This window comes from Diadema antillarum, unplaced genomic scaffold (genome assembly GCF_040938485.1).
Source record: "Diadema antillarum isolate AM-2024a unplaced genomic scaffold, OU_Dant_1.0 seq00001271_RagTag, whole genome shotgun sequence".
Classification (NCBI taxonomy): Eukaryota; Metazoa; Echinodermata; class Echinoidea; order Diadematoida; family Diadematidae; genus Diadema; species Diadema antillarum.
In genome coordinates, this window is record NW_027272053.1 from 542,711 (window position 1) to 563,675 (window position 20,965).

The 20,965-nt window shown below is 39.1% G+C and overlaps 1 protein-coding gene across 1 annotated transcript; it reads left to right on the top strand.

Moving 5' to 3' along the window:
- Positions 1-1,124: 1,124 nt before the first annotated feature.
- Positions 1,125-19,854, top strand: LOC139745496 (probable Bax inhibitor 1). The gene is made up of 10 exons (XM_071655885.1): positions 1,125-1,347; positions 4,559-4,645; positions 5,035-5,143; positions 6,654-6,774; positions 8,124-8,172; positions 10,997-11,094; positions 12,034-12,113; positions 14,100-14,200; positions 18,022-18,097; positions 19,618-19,854. The coding sequence occupies exons 2-10, from the start codon at positions 4,584-4,586 to the stop codon at positions 19,645-19,647; spliced, it is 726 nt and encodes a 241-aa protein (XP_071511986.1). The 5' UTR covers positions 1,125-1,347; positions 4,559-4,583; the 3' UTR covers positions 19,648-19,854.
- The last annotated feature ends 1,111 nt before the right edge of the window (positions 19,855-20,965 follow it).

Genomic DNA, 20,965 nt, shown 5'->3' on the forward strand with positions numbered 1-20,965 from the left:
GGAATTATAGAGGGGGGGGGGGGGCAAATTAATGATATGCTTGCCCCTCCATTTTTTTTTCTCATGAGGCTAAGCTCGATCTTGGGATGGCAATATGGATTGGTCAGAAGTAACGTACATAGACCCTACATACTTGTAAGTAGCACACGTACATGCAAACGTGTACGTGCTCTGTACCGTACGGATGTACAGTACGGTCGATAAATAGCAAACACTGTATAGAATACTAGTAGATATGTATAAAATTAGAGCTGCCAGAACCAGGGGTGCGAATTGTTTTTGCCCACGATTTTTTTTTTTTTTTTTTTTTTTTTTTTGTCTCTGGTGCTAAATTAAAAAAAAAAGATGGAAAAGAATAATTATTTAGCGTCCGGCGTTGAGGTCACTCGCAGACTGATTTTTTTTTTTTTTTTTTTTTTTTTTTTTTTTTTTTTTTTTAAGGATCTGAAGGGGGGTGCGTTCGCACCCAACGCACCCCCCCTGGTGACGCCCATGCTATAGCGGCTGTCATACTGTCCGATCAGTGAGTTGACCGTACCGTACTCGCGAGGAGCTGCGGAGGTACCGCTAAGCAACATGGCGGCGTGTGCACTGAGGCGTCGCATCCGGGGTGCGCGGTGGCGACACCGAGCTCAGCGGGTTGTGAATGGGTATGATTCTTCTATGTGTAAGAGTTCTGTGGTATAATACCGCGCTGTCGTACGATCATACGTGTTTCTGTGGGTAAGCACTATTTGGGCACCCGTCCCGCTTCATAATTAATATTCATAAGGCAGTAAGATACTGTACTAGTAAATGGCGGAACGCTGGATACGTGCAAAACATATGGCCGGGAAATGTAAAAATCTCGAAAAATTGCATCAACGGGGAATTATAAAACGTCTCGTCTGGAGATGAAAAAATGTTCAGTTTTGCTGAGAAATGTAAAAACGCTGCCGGGAAATGAAAAAATTATGTATTTTCACGGTATTACGAATACATGTAGATGATGAATATTCATGATGAAGCGGGACGGGTGCCCAGATAGTGCTTACCGTTTCTCTTCTGTGGGATGGGGAATTCCTTGTGTTGCGTTGATCAATAAGCTGGTGTACGTGTGTAAAAGTATTGTGTACGCCCAATAATCACACGGCACGTAAACGCAATCGAAAGAAGGATTGAGACAGGTCACATTACAGAAGTTGATTCTCACAGGAGCACCGTCATTTTACTTTTGAGGCCAACTCTAGAAGCTGTCCAGAGATAGTATACTAGAATCTCGGCTCTAGTGCTGTACTAAGTCATATTGTCAAAGCTTCGCGGCTCCTACTTCGAGGATATCCTTCGAGAAAGGCAACCGTGTCGTGTGTAGGTACAATACGATTCGTTGACATTGGTGATTGTGCGTGCCACTTTGTAGTGCTACATACGGTCAGCTACGTCAGTAACCGGTTTAACGTCAACGAACATTCTAGTTTCTACAAAATAAGTTTATCTGAATCACCACATTAACGTTAAACAGCCATGTTGATTGTTATCATATTGTCTACTAACAGTTGATCTAATCATATTCATAATAGAGGTTCATCTAGGGCAATTTAGACCCAAATCCCAACTAGTGACAGTGTGAGTGTTTACAGTGTTTATAGAACTATTATAAATTAATATCAAATGTTCTTTTCTAACGTTACAAGTACAATACATGTAAAATTACGTCGTTGTCTGTGTGTTATTTTTTTTTTTTCAGAATCTCAGTAAATTAGTGCTGTCTAGAAGTCTGTAAATGCGTATGCTGTGTTGTGTTTGTCGCATGGGATCCCCATTAGGCTATAATAAAAAATGATAGGCCTAATAAAAGTGGGCAATATTTGTGTAAGTGTATGTAACGTTACACTCTTTTTGCATTCTGCTTGCTTACTTATCATGCCAATGTTATTTTACTTTTAAATCCAGGCTTTATCCACCCAAAAACTTACAAAGTATGGTTGGGTGTCCAACGCATCGACACCTTAATTTTTTTTTTTCATATCAATTGATATAGAAGGTTTATGTAATCAATGTCACAATTTGACTGAAATTTTACTCACAATTAAAGAAAATACACTTACTTCACAGGCGCTCATTAAAAATGTGATTTGTAGTACACGCTCCAAGATAACTGCTTCGTCTTCGAATATGTGGGTTGTTATTTTAATGCACTCAGTTGCGCCGTAAATTTTGAAACCAGCACCCCTTCTCTCCATTACATTGACAATACGTGTGAAATGCATGTGCTTTTTCAATGTGCATTTATAATGTATGGTATCATTGTGTTGCTGTTAATCTTGTTTATTATCAGGTTTTTCAGTAATATTATGACATCAAATCCCCAGTGAAGAATGCAAAAACCACTTTGTGTAGTTTCACGCATGAATGTTCATTCTTATAAGCGCAATGCTATAAATAGAGGGGTGTCGCTTTCAATGTACAGTGTCGATGTGTTGGACACCTACTATACCTACCAAAGTGTGCATGTCTACAACCACAAGCATCCTCTGGAGCTACCGTAAGACAATATATTGTATGTGACCCTGCACCACAAAACAAACAAAAAGTCGCCAGACATGAATTTTTAGTTAAGACATTTCATATTCTGAAAGAGCAGACTTTAAGCTTTAAAATGATGTAGAACTCAAATCAAATGGCCCCTCCTAACCTATTTAAATATTGGAAAGAAAGCACGAACTCAGGAAAAGCGTGAACTGAGAAAAGAGGCTCTGAATTACAGTGTCTATTCAAGCGCTTAATCTTAACCAAGCTGTGCTGGCTGTGTGATGAATGGAACAAAAAACAGGAAGTAAACCACCAGAGTAACAACAATGAAGGGATTATCAGATTAAATTGAAATTAAGCATGCCTCATTAACACATTCTATCAATAATCAATGCCAACTTCCAAAGCAGTAGCATCATCCTTTCAAAAGTAACTAGAGTTGAAAGTGAAGAGTGTGTTCAAGGTTTTTCAAAAATGAAAAGGGGACTCTAAAGACACACCTAATCACACTATTCTGCCAAAATATTCGATATAAACTTCTAAAAAAACACACTTTCCTGCCTGTGTCATGATCCCAAATTTCAGCATGATGTAAAAGAAGACTCGCTCTTTCAGAAAATAGAAAAATTCAACATTCGCCAGGTTGACCCATTTCACATATTTTCAGTCCCTCATGCAAAATTAGTGAGTACGACTTTTTGTTCGTTTTGTGATGCACGGTCACATACCCTCAGACCTGATTAATTGTTAGGCCTATCCAACGATGTTAGATCTCTGTTGTGAATGTTGAAATAACTTTGAAACAAACACGCATGTTTACTTTTCAGGATCAGTATTAAATGTACTGTAGACTATAAAGAAATATTGCAGCATTTATATAGCCTAGACCCATGTGTTTGCTGTTTCTAAAATGGCACACCGTGGCCATGACTCGCATTCTCTAGTCCTCTACATTTGCACACTATCAACATTAGATTAATAGAATAAAACTTCACTAACGTTGCTACAAGTACATGTATACTAGTAACAGTTTCATACTGCCACTAGAAACGACTAGTAAAGTAGATCTACAACCTTGTAGTTAGATCAGATTCTGTACACCTATGTACTTACACTATATACAGTTTGCAGGTTTTTGTGTTTTTTTTTTCTTCTTCTTCTTCTTCTTCTCCTTCCATTAAAATGCAGGCTTCATGCATGGAGATAAACACACTTTTTGTAATTGTTTAATCTGATGGTATGTTTTATAATTTTGTTATTTTTTGCTATCTCCACATAGTTAATTGTTTGTTGTGTCCCACTACAGTTGTATTGTATGCATGTTATTCACACACATGCAGATGTAAGAGCGTGAAATTGATCTAAAGATGTATTTGTATGAAATTCAATTTTCCTGTTTTGCTTTCCATAGAGTTTATTTTCCATACATGCCCCTTATCATTTCCTCTCACACTCAGCCTTCCAAACATCCCACAATTCATTTCCCCTTCCTTGTGCCTATTATACACTTTCCAGTACCTTCTTTACTTCTCGCCCATCTCCACACCACATGACTCTTTTGTTCTGTTCCCATTCATGTTTAAGTTGAGCTCATGATCACCTCATCTTTACTTTCCATTGGTTCTTTCTTTGACCTCAGGTCACACTCTTTTCCATATAGCATTTTGATTGGTTTGTGTAGTGACTGTAGTCTATATGCAAATGGAAATAACCTGTGGGTTCTCAATAAAGAATCAGTCTACCACTGGAACTCACTGAGAGAGGACCCTTCTGCCTCTCCCTTTTGCCGTGAATATTTGTTGGAGGTTGACTAAGTAGGCCTACTGCCCAGCTCGTGGAGTGTCGAGTGACTAGCTGATGATGATTTTGGACACCAGAATAAGTGTTACAGTACAATACATGCATCTTGCGTATTACAATATTACCCGTATATGATGGGAGACACACATGATACAGGAAATAAAGAGTAAACATACTAATGGTTACAGCTCAAATACAGTTTCTCACTGAATGTTTAATGTTTTTCCCATTAATTTCACCTGCTCAGATTTGCCACGGAAGATACTTTCATCATGGACCTGTTCACGGGAAACCGCAAGATAGAGTGGAATGCCTTGTTCCAGTTTTCACAGCTGTAAGTCAAACAATCCAAGTCTTCCCTACAACTTTTCTTTTTACCTAATGAACACAGTTTATTCAACAAAAAGTCAGTCAGCTCTCAAATCTTTGATCCAGCCTTTTGTTGTTTTTTGTTGTTGTCCTTGATATGTTTTACACTCTATGACATGTATTCAACATCAAGACTGTTTCCACCTTAGATATGATGTGAAATTTATATACAGAGGGTTTAAATCACATGAGATTTGTAATTTATTCATCGTGTAGCTGAGACTGGGTAATGTCATAGCATTTGAAATGTAGGAGATGAAAGGAATATTCCTAGATTTTGATTACGAATCGATGATTATCTCCTTGAAGGACTCGTTAAACAAGATTTCACTTTATGTCATTTGATATGGACAGGAGCAAAGATTGCCAGTCCCATTTGAAGCGAGTCTACTCCTGCCTTGCTATGTGCATGATGGCTGCTGCAGCGGGAAGCTATGTGAATGTTGTGCTACAGTTCCTCCAGGTAAGACTAGTGCGCCGGTTACAGCTCGTTATTCGGAAGGGTCGTTATTCCGAAGGCTCTTTATTCCTAGGATTCGTTATTCGGAAGGTTCATTGTTCCGAATTTCATTTTCGGATTAACCAATCTTCGGAGTAACGAACCTTCGGAATAACGCCACAAATTTTTCGGATTAACGAACCTGTAGGTATAGAGAATTTGCGTGTTTCGGATTAACGACCCTTCGGAATAACGAACCTTCGGAATAGCGAACCTTCGGAATAACGAACAGCACCCAGTGCGCCACATCATAGTCAAACTCTGTCCCTAAGAATTTGTATGCCATTCTTCCCATACTTAGCCTGTTGGTGGAAAGAAAAAATTTATCTTCCTATTAAGAAGGTTCATGAACAAGAATGCTGTTAACCAGGGTCTTTTGAAGTGAGGGCAGCATTTTCAAGTATCCTCATCAGGTATGGCCTTCCTTGAGGGTGCTCCTGGTACAATAAACACTTTTATAATGGCATTTTTAATGGCATTTATAATGGCATGTTTAAATTTCTTGTATGTATGTTATTTTGTAATGTGCAGTAGAGTATATTATTATAGCAGCTGCGCAATATAAATGTCCTTTATTATTATTGTTATTATTATTATTATTTTGTTACAGTGAAGTATAAAGTCAGGTCGCCAAATTATTGTTACTGATAAGTGTCTATTGTGCAAAATTCCCTTCAGTTATAGTGATTTAACCGACAAAAAAAAAAAAAAAAAAAAAAAAAAACTGCCGGTCCCGAGGACTGTGTTACAATGGGAGTCGTCTGTAGGCCTACTTGTATATTTCACTGCCAATGTACACAATATCAGGAACCACCTTGAGATTCGAGACGGTTAAGAAACTTAATTTATATCTCATCTTTTGTCAAAACGGAAGGCATGATTTGGAAGTGTGTATTGTCAGTATCATACTCTAAAAATGAAGGGATGAAGAATCAGAGTGACCACTAGTTATAACTTTAATATGATACTCCTTTTAACCAGACAACCTTTGTAAGTTTTGTTTTTGGGACTTAAAGAGTGGAATTAAATACTGGACCAAAATGTTGCAGTAGAAGATGAAGTGTACACATATCATATTGTAGAAACCAGTGTGCTATTCCTTGACCAGGTACAGTACTTGCCATAGGCATGTGGTAGATCTTGAAAGTAAAGCTTGGCCAGTGGTGCTGTTCTGTTATGTGTGTTCCACGAGGTTAATTCTCGATTGATTTCATGACTACATTGCAGCTCTATTGACATGCAAACTTTGCTATTGCAACAGGTCATACAATTGCAGCTGATTTGCAATTTGCCCTTACTACATCACATAAATACAAGTCATCAATATGGGTACTTATACTTGCATTGTCATTCTGGTTTTAAATATGTAATGCATCATTCAGTATTACATGAGATTGTGCTCTGCGTGGTCCTTGAAAATTAAAGTGGTATATGTTTGATGTTTTTCTTATCCCCCCCCCCCCTACCTCCACAGAGTCAATTCCTGACCGCCATTGCCACATTCGGCCTCCTCCTGTGGCTGCGTGTGACCCCGCAGACTCACGACAACAACGGCAAGCGCCTGTCCATCCTCCTCGGCTTCGCCTTCTGCATGGGTGAGTATTGTGTGCTGCCCTCGCTGGAAGAAAGCCGCACAGTGACACCTGACTGACAGTACCTAGCTCAGTCATGTCCATTTGCTCCCGCAGAGTTTGTACAGTGTAAATGCCTTGCTTGTGCTGCACTGAGGCAATAGTTCTTAAAATCAATATGAAAGAGCATCATGACTTGAAGTGTTCACACTATTTTTCTCAGTCAGTCTGTTCCTATATATCATTATTTCTGTGATTGTTATTTACACCTTCCTATATCCCATATATCAGTCAGAACACCTGTAGTGATTTCCAAGGGAAATCTGCTCCAGTTCACTGGCATACTGTGCAGATAGATATCACTTGGTTTCTGAAGTCATGTGTCCACATTATGTTGCTAGATGATCGTGTTGTTTGTATTTATGAAGACTTTGCTGTCTGGGAGGCACACCTGCAAGCTTAAAGGACAGGTTCACCTTCATAGACATGTGGGTTGAGTGAATGCAGCAATATTAGTAGAACACATCAGTGAAAGTTTGGAGAAAATCTGACAATCTGTTCAAAAGTTGTGAATTTTAAAGTATCTGCGTAGTCACTGCTGGATGAGAAGACTACTATAGTGTATGATGTCATATGCATGCAACCATATAAAGAAAATAAAATCAGAATTTCACAAAACTTTACTTTTTTAATTCAAGTGCACATTTCTTCGACTTGTTACTGACATATGTTAAGGGTAATATCATTCCCCCTGCCTTCTGAAAGAGAGAAGTCAAGTGTTCTTTTGTTTTGTGAGAAAAGTGAGAATATGTTGAATTTTCTTTATTCTTTTTTTATATCGTTGTACTCATGTGACATCACAAGCTATAGTAGTCTTCTCATCCAGCCTTGAGTGAGCAGAAAATTCAAAAATTCATAACTTTTGAACGGATTGTCCGATTTTCCTCAAACTCTCAATGAAGTGCTCTACTAATATTGCTGCATTCACTCAACCCTCATGTCTATGAAGGTGAACTTGTCCTTTAAACAAAAGAGTAACATGACAGATTTGTAGTTCAGAGAGACCCTATTATAACAAGGTTGCCAGGACCAATGCTTTCACCTTGTAACCGGTACCTTGTTGTAAATGTACTAAAAAAGACTAAGATAGAAAGTTGTGATGGCCAGAATCACCTCCTTAACCTATTGAAGGCTAATATTACGAGTGTACTCGTGCAGGTGTAAATGGTGAAACATTTGTTAAAGCAAAGTTGGCTCATCCTCAACAGGTGAAAAGCAACATCTCGTCATAATGGAGTTCATTCTAATGAGGTTTTCGTTTGCATTGTAATTGTTTACCGTGTCTTTCAACTTGTTTTGGTGCTTGTTTGCAGGAATCAGTATGGGACCTCTCCTCTCAGTGGTGGCCGATATTGACCCAGCGTAAGTTATCATGTTATCGATGTGAACAGGGTCATCAAGGTTAAATTGTTTCCACTTTAAACTCTGTGTGTCAACATGATATATTACTCATGTGATGATTATTTAATATCATTATAAAAGAGGCCACAGTAGTGCTTTAGTTGTACAAAACATACCCACCATAATGCCAGTACATCAAAATTCATTGATCTTACATGATTTTTTTGATCAACCGGGTTCTTCCCAAAGCCAGGGGACAAGAACATACCACATAATTTGATTGGCATACGTGTAAATACAAGCAAGTGCTGTTGGGGGTAAAGAGGATAATGATAAAGAAGAATCAGAAGATTTATTTTGATAAGGTTTCTCCACCAGCAGTAGATTATGTGTTCTGCAGTGAAACATTTGCTTCCAATGAACCCTTATAGCAAAACCTGCAGAGACATGTACATCTATTCTGTATGTTGCTTTACTTCTCAGAATAGATACCGGTAATGTGAGCATTACAAATACGCTCAATTTTGATGTACCAAGCTCATTGTGTTAATGTATCATCAACTTCAACCTAGTCAGTGTCCCAAGTAAGAAATGGTTTCTATCTTTGGAATCAAAGATTCACTGCAAGTAATTTATATTGATCGTCCAGTTTTCACTGTTATGTACAGTATAAATAACAAATATTCATGTACGTATATGTGGAGATATGTGTTCAAACAAACATTCATCTATATGTAGCCACCTGATGTTACTGGATATATGTGTCTGTCTCTGTGTGTACAGTACAGTGTGCTCCCATTATAACGTACATGGTTATAATTTTTTTGTCCCCGCCGAACGAGTTCGAGCAGGGGACTATGAAACGGGCTCCGTACGTGTGTGTGTCTGTGTGTCCGTCCGTCTGTCCGTCCGTCTGTCCGTCCGTCCCTCTGTGCGTCCGTGTGTGATCAAAATGTTCAATTTGCTACTTCTCTGTCATTTTGTATGAGCCAATTTTGATTCTGTTTGCTTTATATGATAGCACTACATGGGAGCTTTGAAACGTCTATACAGAATTTCAGTTGTGACCTTTGACCTTGACCTTTGACCTATATTGTACATTTTGCTTCAAAATGCTACTCCTTCGCCATTTCTAACCCGATTTTGATTCTGTTTGCTTTATATGATAGCACTACATGGGAGCTTTGAAACTTATACACAGAATTTCAGTTGTGACCTTTGACCTTGACCTTTGACCTATATTGTACATTTTTGCTTCAAAATGCTACTCCTTCGCCATTTCTAACCCGATTTTGATTCCGTTTGCTCTATGTGATGGCACTAGGTGAGGGCTTCAAAACTCCTACACAGAATTTTGACCTTTGACTTCTTTGACCTTTGACTTCGATTTTTGACCTATATTGTACATTGGCTACAAAATGCTACTCCTTCGCCATTTCTAACCCGATTTCGATTCCGTTTGCTTTATGTGATGGCACTAGGTGAGGGTTTCAAAACTTCTACACAGAATTTTGACCTTTGACTTCTTTGACCTTTGACCTTGATTTTTGACCTATATTGTACATTTTGCTACAAAATGCTACTCCTTCGCCATTTGTAACCCGATTTCAATTCCATTTGCTTTAAAGGACAAGTTCACCTTCATAGACGTGTGGGTTGAGTGAATGCAGCAATATTAGTGGAACACAACAATGAGAGTTTGAGGAAAATCGGACAATCCGTTCAAAAGTTATGAATTTTTGAAGTTTCTGCTCAGTCATGGCTGGATGAGAAGACTACTATAGCTTCTGATATCATATGAGTACAACTATATAAAGAAAGTGTAAAGAAAATTCAAGATATTCTCACTTTTCTCACATAATAAAAGAGCACTCGACTTCTCTCTTTCAGAAGTCAGGGGGAATAATATTACCCCTAACATAAGTCAGTAACAAGTCGAGGAAATGTGCACTTTATTCAAAAAGTCAAGTTTTGTGAAATTCTCTTTTTATTTTCCTTATATCGTTGTACGCATGTGACATCATACACTGTAGTAGTCTTCTACCCCAGCAGTGATTGCACAGATACTTTAAAAATTCATAACTTTTGAACGGATTGTCGGATTTTCCCCAAACTTTCACTGATGTGTTTTACTAACGTTGTTGCCTTCACTCAATCCACATGCATATGAAGGTGAACTTGTCCTTTAAGTGATGGCACTAGGTGAGGGCTTCAAAACTTGTACACAGAATTTTGACCTTTGACTTCTTTGACCTCTGACCTTGATTTTGACCTGTATTGTACATTTTGCTACCAAATGCTACTCCTTCGCCATTTCTAACCCGATTTCGATTCCGTTTGCTTTATGTGATGGCACTAGGTGAGGGCTTCAAAACTTGTACACAGAATTTTGACCTTTGACTTCTTTAACCTTTGACCTTGATTTTTGACCTATATTGTACATTGGCTACAAAATGCTACTCCTTCGCCATTTCTAACCGGATTTCGATTCCGTTTGCTTTATGTGATGGCACTAGGTTAGGGCTTCAAAACTTCTACACAGAATGTTGACCTTTGACCTTGATCTTTTGACCTATATTATACATTTTGCTACTAAATGCTACTTCCGGCGGGGACATACACTGTGTATTTTACGCACCGCGTAATTTCTACTTTTTCTTGTTTTTTTGGTCACAATGAAGTAGACCTTCAGATCCAAAAATTATTTCTATTATTTGTCTATACTTAATTTGTCCAGCTGTAACAAAACTTTGATATGATAAAAGAAAACCGCTCGTCCTGAGGACTTTGTTAAAACAGGAGCTGCCAGTACATGTTAACGTTTCCTGCTATTCTTGTATACTAGGATCATCACAACGGCCTTCATGGCTACCACAGTGGTCTTTGTTTGCTTCTCTCTGGCTGCCTTGATGTCACAGCAGCGGACTATGCTCTTCTTGGGAGGTAAGTGAACACATTAACCCATTAGTATCTGAACCGTCCGAAACCACCCTTCCGCTCTTTTTTAGTTTTATACTTTACCACTTTTATTGCTTTCATATAGAATACATGATTACGTAATTTGAAAGAGGTCTAAGGTCAATTAATCTCACATATTTGTCAGTACAATGACCCCCCTCCCCCCCCCCCCCCCCCCAAAAAAAAAAGGAAAGAAAAAAAAAGGAGTGTGACTGATAGACAGCAATGACAAACTTATTTGACGGAGAAACAGTTGGTGTCTACAGGGAGATCATTCTTATATTAATAGTAATAGTACACTTTACTGACAAAAGACACTAAGGTATTGATGTGGAATATGTTTATCTTGTCTATCAAATGATATTCATATATTTTACAAGGGCATAATAGCAAGTTTCTTTTCAGTTCCCACCAAACTCGTAAGATTCACATAGCGCCCTCTGTAAGGACTAGAATAATTAGCACCATTAGCTTAAAACTAAAAGTACAGTGTAGAAGATGGTTGTGAGATTGTGTGAACTGCAAAAATTATGGTAAGTCCACTGAACTGGGGGGCATTTCATGAAGCATCGTGTCCGACAAATTTGTCGGACTTAGCCAATCAGATGCAAGGATTTCAGTAGCTTTTAACAGTTTGTCAGACGAAATATCTGACAAAACGCTTCATGAAATGCCCCCCAGAGCTGGATACTTGGACCCTTTGGTCAGGCTGGACCAACATTCAGGGCATAGTTTAGTTCCATATAGGAGCGTGGATGGCCACCGGAATGACCCTGTCAAAGCAATCTGCTTGTTAAGTGCAGTTTATCCTGCTTGTTGTTTTCTTTTTAAATACTAACCTGGGTCCCCTGATGTCTGGGCTCTCCATCATGAATTCATGTTCTTTGTTTGTTTGTTTGTTTTTCTTTTTCAATATTCATCCAGGTCCCCTGATGTCTGGTCTGTCCATCATGTTCTTTATGAGCCTCATCAACATCTTCTTTGGCTCTACTAGGATCCTTCAGGTAAAACACAGTACCAGTATAAACCAGTCTGTGGTTCCCCTGTGCACATGAGTAGAAAAAGGTCATATGTACTAAGAGGCATGATGGCTCTTTAATGCAGTGAGATAGCATCTGTGGGTGTGTTCGAGCGCTCTAAAGCGAACCAAAGCATACCGTACCGAAGTGTGCCAGATATGAAGCATATGAAAGCTCTGTTGAGAAAGCGTACCTCATGAGTTATTTTTAGAAAAGGTTACGCATTTTAATAGCAAGAATGTCATTCACCTGGCGCTTGAACTACTTACAGCTATCCCGAACAAAGAGAATGATGTCTTTGCATTGTGACGTATGCGTATGATACACGCATGCTTTACAGCAAACTTTTGGGACGCTTTAGGTATGCTTTTGAAGCACATCGGGAAGTGGTCCACTTTTGGCTCGGTACAGTACAGTACTGTACACTTAAGGAGCGTTCGAGCGCTCCTCTGGTGCGGGTACGGTATGGTACGGTTCGCTTTAGGAGAGCACTCGAACGCACCCTGTGATATAATGATTATTCATGTAATTCTTACAAATAATGCTTGCCGGTTTATCCACTATCTATGAGCAACGATGTGTTTGTTAAAGACAGCCAATCCCTTTTGCATGCAAATTTTTGAAGAATTGGTGAGAACACTTAGGTATTAAAGAAAACACTATTTTGAAACCTCCTGTAAATTTTGAACTCAAGAGGGTCTTTATTTGTTTAGTTAAATTGACCGTTAAGATTTGAATAATTTTTGCGAACTTCGCAAAAATTACAAATCTAAATACTACTATTACTAGTCTAGTTTTACAGACCTGTGTGATGCACTTAGTTGTACATGTAGTTCATGTTGTAAGTGGTGTGTTGTTATTTTCCATTGATAACAAAGTAAGAGAAGCTAGTGAATTCTTCTTTTCTGACAGCTTTAACATGCATATCTGTTGTTCGAAGTATAAGTATCATATTACAACCACAGGAGGATTAATGTTTGCAGCTGTGCCTAGTACACAGAATACGTTACGGTGAGCGTTTGGTGCACTATTTGAATTTTAACGGCTAACAACCTTCAAATATCACAGAAATGTTATAGATTTACAATAGTCTTGTCATTCTGGTAGAATATATCATGTTCTGTGCAATTTGGGAAGGAATGCAAAAGGGAAGGGCCATCTTTAAAGTCTAGTTTTTGGCAATATTTATAGATGAAGTTTGTTACTCCATTGAATTTACTGCACTGAAATCAATGCTTCCTAAATGCTAAATGATGTGCCATTCTGGTAACAAGGTCAACACATGCTCATTCTTTGTTTGAATGTGAATTACTTTGATAGTTACGCCAGGCAAGCTGTCACATTGTGTCGCATTAAAAATAATTGAAGTGCCTAAGCAATTGAGAAAAAGGAAGGTCATTTATACAAATGTACACATGAGCTACTTACATGCTGCCTTATTACTGATCATTTGTAAATTGAAAACTGATGTATGGTGATTTAACTCTTTGCATTTTATGCTGAGCTCAAAACCAACTGACAGACCAAGTATCCACCATGGTATGTGTTTATGCCGGCTTCTTCCAAATTACCTCCATCTTGCCCTGGATAAGGTAAAAGCATAGTGAAGAGTGCAAAAGTCTAATATTGTCCCTTAGGGCCCGCTCCCACTGGCATTTAGGAAGATATGCGTATGAAATGCACACAAAATTGGTTTATATTCGCTAAACATCTGCAACCAAAATTTTGTGCAACTCAAGAATCCTGGCAACTGAAAACGTGCCTCTGCAGATAATTGCGGACCTGTGCAGATTTCTGCTGACTCATACAAGCATGTTTCACAAATATTGCAGATGTTTAGCGAATATAAGCCAATTTTGTGCACAATTCATACGCAACCCTTCCTAAACGCTAATGGAACCGGGCTCTAAGTTTGAGTATGGTTTCGAAATCTTCTTGGTCTTATCTCCTGTCCTCTTCTAATTTTTCCAGATGGCTCTGTACATGGGCGTGGTCATCTTCAGTGGTTTCATCCTCTTCGACACTCAGCTCATTGTCGAGAAGCATAGCCATGGCGACGATGACTTCATCTGGTGAGTGTCAGCAATACCAGCAATAGCTCAGCAAGTATTCATGAAGAGATAAGTGCCACTTTAAAACATTTTAAGTAAGTCCATCATCAGATAGAGCAAAATGAAACCTTACCTGAGATACGTTACTTGTTACATAACAAGGAATCTTCTTGAAGTTATGAAAGAAAAAAAACACATACACGTATTTTCTTATTATTTTCTTTGTTTTTAGCAGCTTTAATCGCAAATATCTCAAGTGAGCAGTAATGGAGTTAACTCGCTTTGCGATCAACCTCTTCACATGTCTTCAAATACAGTGGAAACTCGATATAACGAGATGGTCGGGACCGAGTCGTTTTCCTCGTTATAGCCGATATCTCGTTATATCAGTAGGCATAAAAGAAAGCATAACATAAAGACATTAATTTGCACATGTGGGACTACCCATCATCTTTCCATCAATACTGATAACTTGGTAATGTGTGTGAGGTAATTACTCACCTTTATGGGTAAGAAGATGTTTTTTCGCCAATGAAATCCGATATCAAGAATGTTTTTCTTATTGTAGATGTTTGAATTTGTAAATCTATATAGCTTGCGATTGTGTGAAGATCGTCTGTGGATTGGTGTGTGGTTATGGTATGGGTGTGTGTTGTGTGTGGAAAGCTTGAATATGGTCTGCACAATGCTGTGTGTCTGTGTGTGTGACACATTCTGTATGTACATTATGACTGTGTGTGTGTGAAGATGGGGAATTCCCTACGTAGAAAGCCAATCACAGCATCAGATTGCCTCACACTTGCTTAACGTCATGATGATGTCATGTATACGGCCATCCCACCACATTTTCTGCGTGTATCACACACACACATTTCGTATACACGTACAACATGCGGTGCTAGCTGTAGAGTGAACTGAAGAAAATATGTGTGTACAAGACAGTTTTTGGCGCATCGAGCTTTACAATCTCGGAACATGATAGCACAGGCGAAGTAAAGCTTTACCCGAAGACATTTTGCTTTACCTCGCTATATCAGGTTTGATTGGCTATGTTTTTCTTTGTTTGGAAATCACAAAATTTATCTCGTTATAGCAGTTATTTCGTTACAGCCGATCTTGCTATAAGAGTAGCATTTTACATAGACTTGTGTGGAAGGAAATTTGGGACTGGGAAAATTTCCTCGTAATAACCGATATCTCGTTATAGCAGTGTTCGTTATACCGAGTTTCCCCTGTATTGTGCTCTGCACCCTTGCCGTCACCCAAAAAAATTCACAGAAATAAAAGTACTGTCTGTACTTCTACTCTTGTCAAGCTCTTTGGAGTTTCCATATGTTGTAAAGCACTTCCATCACAGAAACATTAACCCATTGAGGATGAGCTGATTTTGCTACAACACGCATTTTCCATAGACACCTGCCCGAGTATACTCGGGACTTGTCCTCAACTGGTTAAAACACAGTCAGTCTTGCATTTACATTTTTCTTGTCTGTGAAATGCCTGGCTAGCGTTCAGCTTTCCTGTCCGTTCTCTTAATTGTCATCTGGCATCTGAGTGAATCAAGTACTGAGGAAGGCATAGTCATCAGTCAGTTGCTGCAGACCAAGATGTTTCAAAAGCTCCCACGATGATGAAATCGCTTTGATGGGAATTAACCCTAACTAGACCAGGGGGGGGGGGGGGGGGGGGGGGGGGCCTCGGAGGCCCCCCCCCCCCCCTCGACGTTCCGTGCGATGTATCACTATCGCGAAAAGCTAGCGCCACGACATTTCATAACTTTTTCTTTCGAGTCTCTTGCATCTTTTGACACCAAATTTGCGATGCCCGGGCGCGCGGTTCCGAAGTTGCGCATAAATGTGTACGTGCATGTCAGACCAAAAATTGCTCAAAAACGTGAATTCGTGTACACTTTCAATGCAAACTGTGCTTACAGGCAAATTTCACAAAAGCATGATTATTTTGGTGTTTTATTGATTACAATCAATTAATAACATATTTTCTTGTTCGGAACAATGTCACCGACAAATTTCATCGAAAAAACAATGAAAAACATAAAGTCAAAAAAACAACGAAATACATAAGAAATTCAAAAAATAATGAAATACTTGAGAAATTTTTTCTGATGGCACAATTTTTTTCTCTTACATTTGGTATAAGGACACTAAAAAGAATATTCACACAAAAAATGTGCCTGTTTTGAGCTTTATTTAGTGATTTACACCAAATTGTCTGATTTCATGCATCATTATGCATAAATTAGCATGATTTAGCATAAATGGCAATTTTTAAAAAAATTAACTTCATGGTACTCTAGATTATGTCATAGGCAATGTGTGTGCCAATTTTCGTCGCGATCACGCGGTCGACGGCCGAGATCTGGAGGGGGGGCCTAGGAGGCCCCCCCAGCTCTATCATCTACCTAAATAGCCTGGCTTACTTGTAGTTAGGGTTTAAGCAACATTATTTATGCAGAAGTGGGCTTGTTTATACAGCAACAGTTGATTTTCCCAGTTCAGCATAGAACACTCAATTTCTGCCAATCCATCTGATACACTTTGCATGTTCAAAATGCTTCAAGAAAACACAAACTTCCATTTCCCTTTTCTCAAAGCAGCAGAAACTGTATAGAATCAAAATACACCGACCCAATTATTTCAATGCAATACTCCAGTCCACATGATTCTTCTTGTCTTTGACAGATTGTTATGACAGATACTTCTCTTGTGGAAACAAAAGCTTGTAATATGTTTCCAAAATTAGCTGGCTATACTGAGCACTTTGCTCAATCGGGGGGCGTTTCATCAACGAGTTCGTCGGAGGTTTTCACCGACAAATTTGCTATCAGCCAATCAGACGCAAGGATTTCAGTAGCTTTTAACAGTTGTCAGTGTAAATCACTGACAAAAAGTTTCATGAAACGGTCCTGAAAGATCCCTTACGTGGAGAATCTCACAATTATGGAATCTCTCATTGGTCTCTATTTTATGGGGTTCACTTGCAAAAACTAAGAAGTTTTAAATTGAGCAGGTTTACTGTACTCAAAGATTACCTGTTGCCTGTTGTCTTGGATGAAATGTTTTCTGACTGCTTCAAGTACTGAGGAAGTCCATTGTGAGTTGTACTGATTACATTCTCAGTAGCGTGGGGAAAGAGGGGTGGCTTGATTGAATCGAAATTTGTTCACTGCCCACAGGGGAACATTGATAGATGTATGAGCAGCATAGGCCTGCTAGAATAGAATTGCCCATCAGCAGATATGTGCATCAAAGCATACGCTCATCGGTAATATGTGATTCCCGTCGAAATTCTTCAGATGTGTGTGTACTTACATAGAGATCAGTGAGTAAGCTGCACTCAATTCATTACGGGATTCCCCCAAAAAATCCCAAGTCAGGCCAGCCGTCCCATTGCATGGTGTTACTACAATACTTGGTCTTTAATAGGCCATGTCTACTATTGCAGAAGAGAATGCGGATTGGGCTGGTGCCTCTTTATTGACTGATTTGGGTTCGTTGAGGGCAGCAGACATTTTATGGCACTGGGCGCAGCCATGAGGTGTCTCAGCCGACCCCCCCGGGCAACATGTTTATCGCGCACTTGTAACAAAGGTTCGCGCACTAAGCAAGCATTCGCGCAGTCAATACGAGACGCCCATTGGCTAAAGCAACCATGCATCAGTTTTTCATTCTGCGCGCGTGCTAATGTAGGGAGAGGGGTGGGGAGTGGGAAGGGGGGGTCGGCTGAGACACCGCGTAATGGCGCTGCCCATGCCAAAAATACACATAGCGCGTCACAGAATCGGTCAATAAACACAATACCAATCTTTTCCTCAAACTTCACAGGCACTCTGTTGACCTCTTCTTGGACTTCATCAACCTGTTCCGTCACATTCTTGTCATCTTGGCCCAAAACAATGAGGTAAGAACTTCTTCTTTTCTTCTTGTTTTAATAGTTACATTCACACTCAGTTGCCAAACTTGAGGTTTAGGTCGAAAACCTAACTATCAATGATTAGTTCCATTCGTGAATTCACGACACGGGTCCGAGCGAGCCCCACTCAATGATTACAACGGAAGTGCAGAGTCTGTGCTAGATGACCTCATGCCAATACAAAACAGCCCAGCGAACGAGATGCGAGGTTCACGCTAACTCACAAGCTCGTTGATTATTGTGTCCACACGGAGAGAAACTACTAGTGGAGAACCCCTGTGGCTCGTGGAGAGAGCATAAACCCTAAGATGTCTTGTGGTTCTAATCATTGACTAAACTTTAAGATTGCTAACTTGCAAGTGCGTCCACAGGGTGATAAACTACAAGCTAATCATCGAAAGTTAAGTTTTCGACCTAAACTTAAAGTTTAGGAACAGCGTGTGAACCTAACTATAGGTTGTGTATTTTTTTCATTATTATTATTATTATTTCAGCTGATAAAAAACAGGAAGAGCCTACCCTCGATTTGCGACATGATTTAATTAAAATGAGTCACTTGTCATGTTGGCTGACAAGATCTCATTTTTCTACCCTTTCTTTCTGTCCCCAAGGAAAATTTGTTCCCATGGAAACAGTGATATGACAGTAGCATATCATACAAAGCATTCAAAATTGTTACTGATTGTTTCTAAAATTCTTACAGACTGTCCGATAGGCACTTGAAAACAGCTGCTGTAGGCTGACATCCCTGGTAGATTGGCATCAGAATTTGCCTGTAAATGTGTGTAGAAAAATTGTGCTGATCAAGCTATTTATGTTTAATAAGTATGAAAGAAGATTGAAATCCTGTTTCTGCCAGACATGATTATGATTATGATTTAGCGTTTTACTAATCATTGTCAGAGAGGTTCATTATTGCTTGATTGTGGATATGTTTTTGTACTTTGAAGGCTGTATCATCAAACATACCAAGTTGTATTTGAGGAGTTTTAGCTTTCACTGGTTGAGCTTTCATAGGTAGGCCGCTTTGTCGGCAAAAAAAAGAAAAAGAAAGAAAAAATGTATTCAATCTAACTGGGCCTCTGAGAATTTGTAGGAGCCAAAGTGGGTCTCATGTTAAAAAAAAGGTTAAGATGGGTGTAGTAGCTCTACATGCATGTGTGTTATTTACTCTTGCATGTACAGTGTATATGTGCAGTCAAACCTGCCTTAGGGGCCACCTGTCTATAGCAGCCACCTGATGTATGCAGCCATTGAAAACAATTCCCTTCAAGAGATAAGCCATGTTAAAGATCCTATCTTTTGAAGTCACCTGTCAATAGTGGCTACCTTACTCGTCTCCCTTGGGTGGCGGCTATAGACAGCTCTGACTGTACTTGGAGCTGGATACGTGATTGACATTATGTGGCCATGATTACAATAACCCGTGCATGCCTGACTGCCATACAGTATTCATCCATTTTGAGGGGTTAAATTTTTTGTCTTTATTTCCTCTTCCGTCTCACTAGAACAAGAATCGCCGTAACCGCAGGAACTGATTCAATCAGCCACTTAACAAGCATCAAATAGTGTTGATGATGCCATCACGGATTATTCATCATATATGTGATCTTCAATTTCATTTTTATTGTACTTGATCGAATCATATACTTTTCTCAGTCACAAATCTCTGCATAACATTAATTTTGTTGTCGTATTTCTCACGATTAGTGGTCAGTGTGGTTAAGAAATGCTCTGTCATTCAGAATACCACATACATGTTCCTGTAATATGCCTCAATTCAGGAAGTGACCCCCTTCCCCTCCCCACACAGGGTTCACGATATGAAATAAAAACCAATAACAGTATTAAACAGTGAACCATAAACAATTTTGACAAAAGCTGCGATAGATTACTGTCCTACAAAAATGAACAAATTGCTGTTTTCATATTAATGCTGTTTTGCTGTTGAGTGCAGATACATGTGTGCATGATAAAGCCTTTGGTTCAAATTCATGAATTCGTATTTGTCAATCAGTTGGAAAAAAAAGAAAGAAAGAAAGAAAGAAAGAAAAAAAAACCTTTGGTACCTGTAAGTGCACGGTTGCTGTGTACAATGTCAGTGTGATTTTGTGGCAGTTTCTGAGAGGGTGAAGGAGATGTGTATGCGTTGGGGGGGGGAGGGGAAGATATTACATGGCTTCACATTGAGGAGGCATTTCCTTGCAAGCCTGATAATGCTTCTGCAAAAAGCAGTCACTTTTTGACCTCACAGCTTTGTCCCCCAGAGCAATATATATCTATATATTCAATATATTCAAATTTCAGTGTGGCTTTTGCGCTGTAAAGTTTCTTTCAAAGTGTTTGTTTGATGTACTCGGATATCTTATTGGGCAAATAGTGATAGGTAGCTCATCCTGATTCTGACCATTCTAGCCAGGCTAATGTCCATCATACATGACAATGATGTTCAGCTGCTAACTTCAATTATTTCCAACACAATGTAGGCTATGATGTACAGATTTTGCAACTGATGTTTTCTTTACTGAATATGCCGCACGTAAAATGTTTGTGTACGTGTGTTTCAGCAAACCCTGATGTAGTGCAGTGTATGTAGTCAGTAATTGTTTCATGGTGGGGGAAATGTATGTAATATCAATTCAGCTACATGTATGTGTGTATAGTTGTATCATCGACATGTAATCAATGGTATCCAATACAATTCAATTTCTTACCATTTGCCTTGTTTTATAATTCTCCAGATAAGAATTAAAGGGATGGTACAGTATTGGTGGAGATGAGAATTTGGCTTTTAACTTTTTGCGAGATACCAAGAAAACACTTATGATAAATAGTACAGAACATACCATTTTAAGA

Bases quoted from the DNA above. Each gene is read 5' to 3' on its own strand.
- LOC139745496 (XM_071655885.1), top strand. From the start codon at position 4,584: ATGGACCTGTTCACGGGAAACCGCAAGATAGAGTGGAATGCCTTGTTC. The intron at 11,095-12,033 runs GTAAGTGAACAC...ATATTCATCCAG, and splicing joins GACTATGCTCTTCTTGGGAG to GTCCCCTGATGTCTGGTCTG. The intron at 18,098-19,617 runs GTAAGAACTTCT...CCGTCTCACTAG, and splicing joins TCTTGGCCCAAAACAATGAG to AACAAGAATCGCCGTAACCG.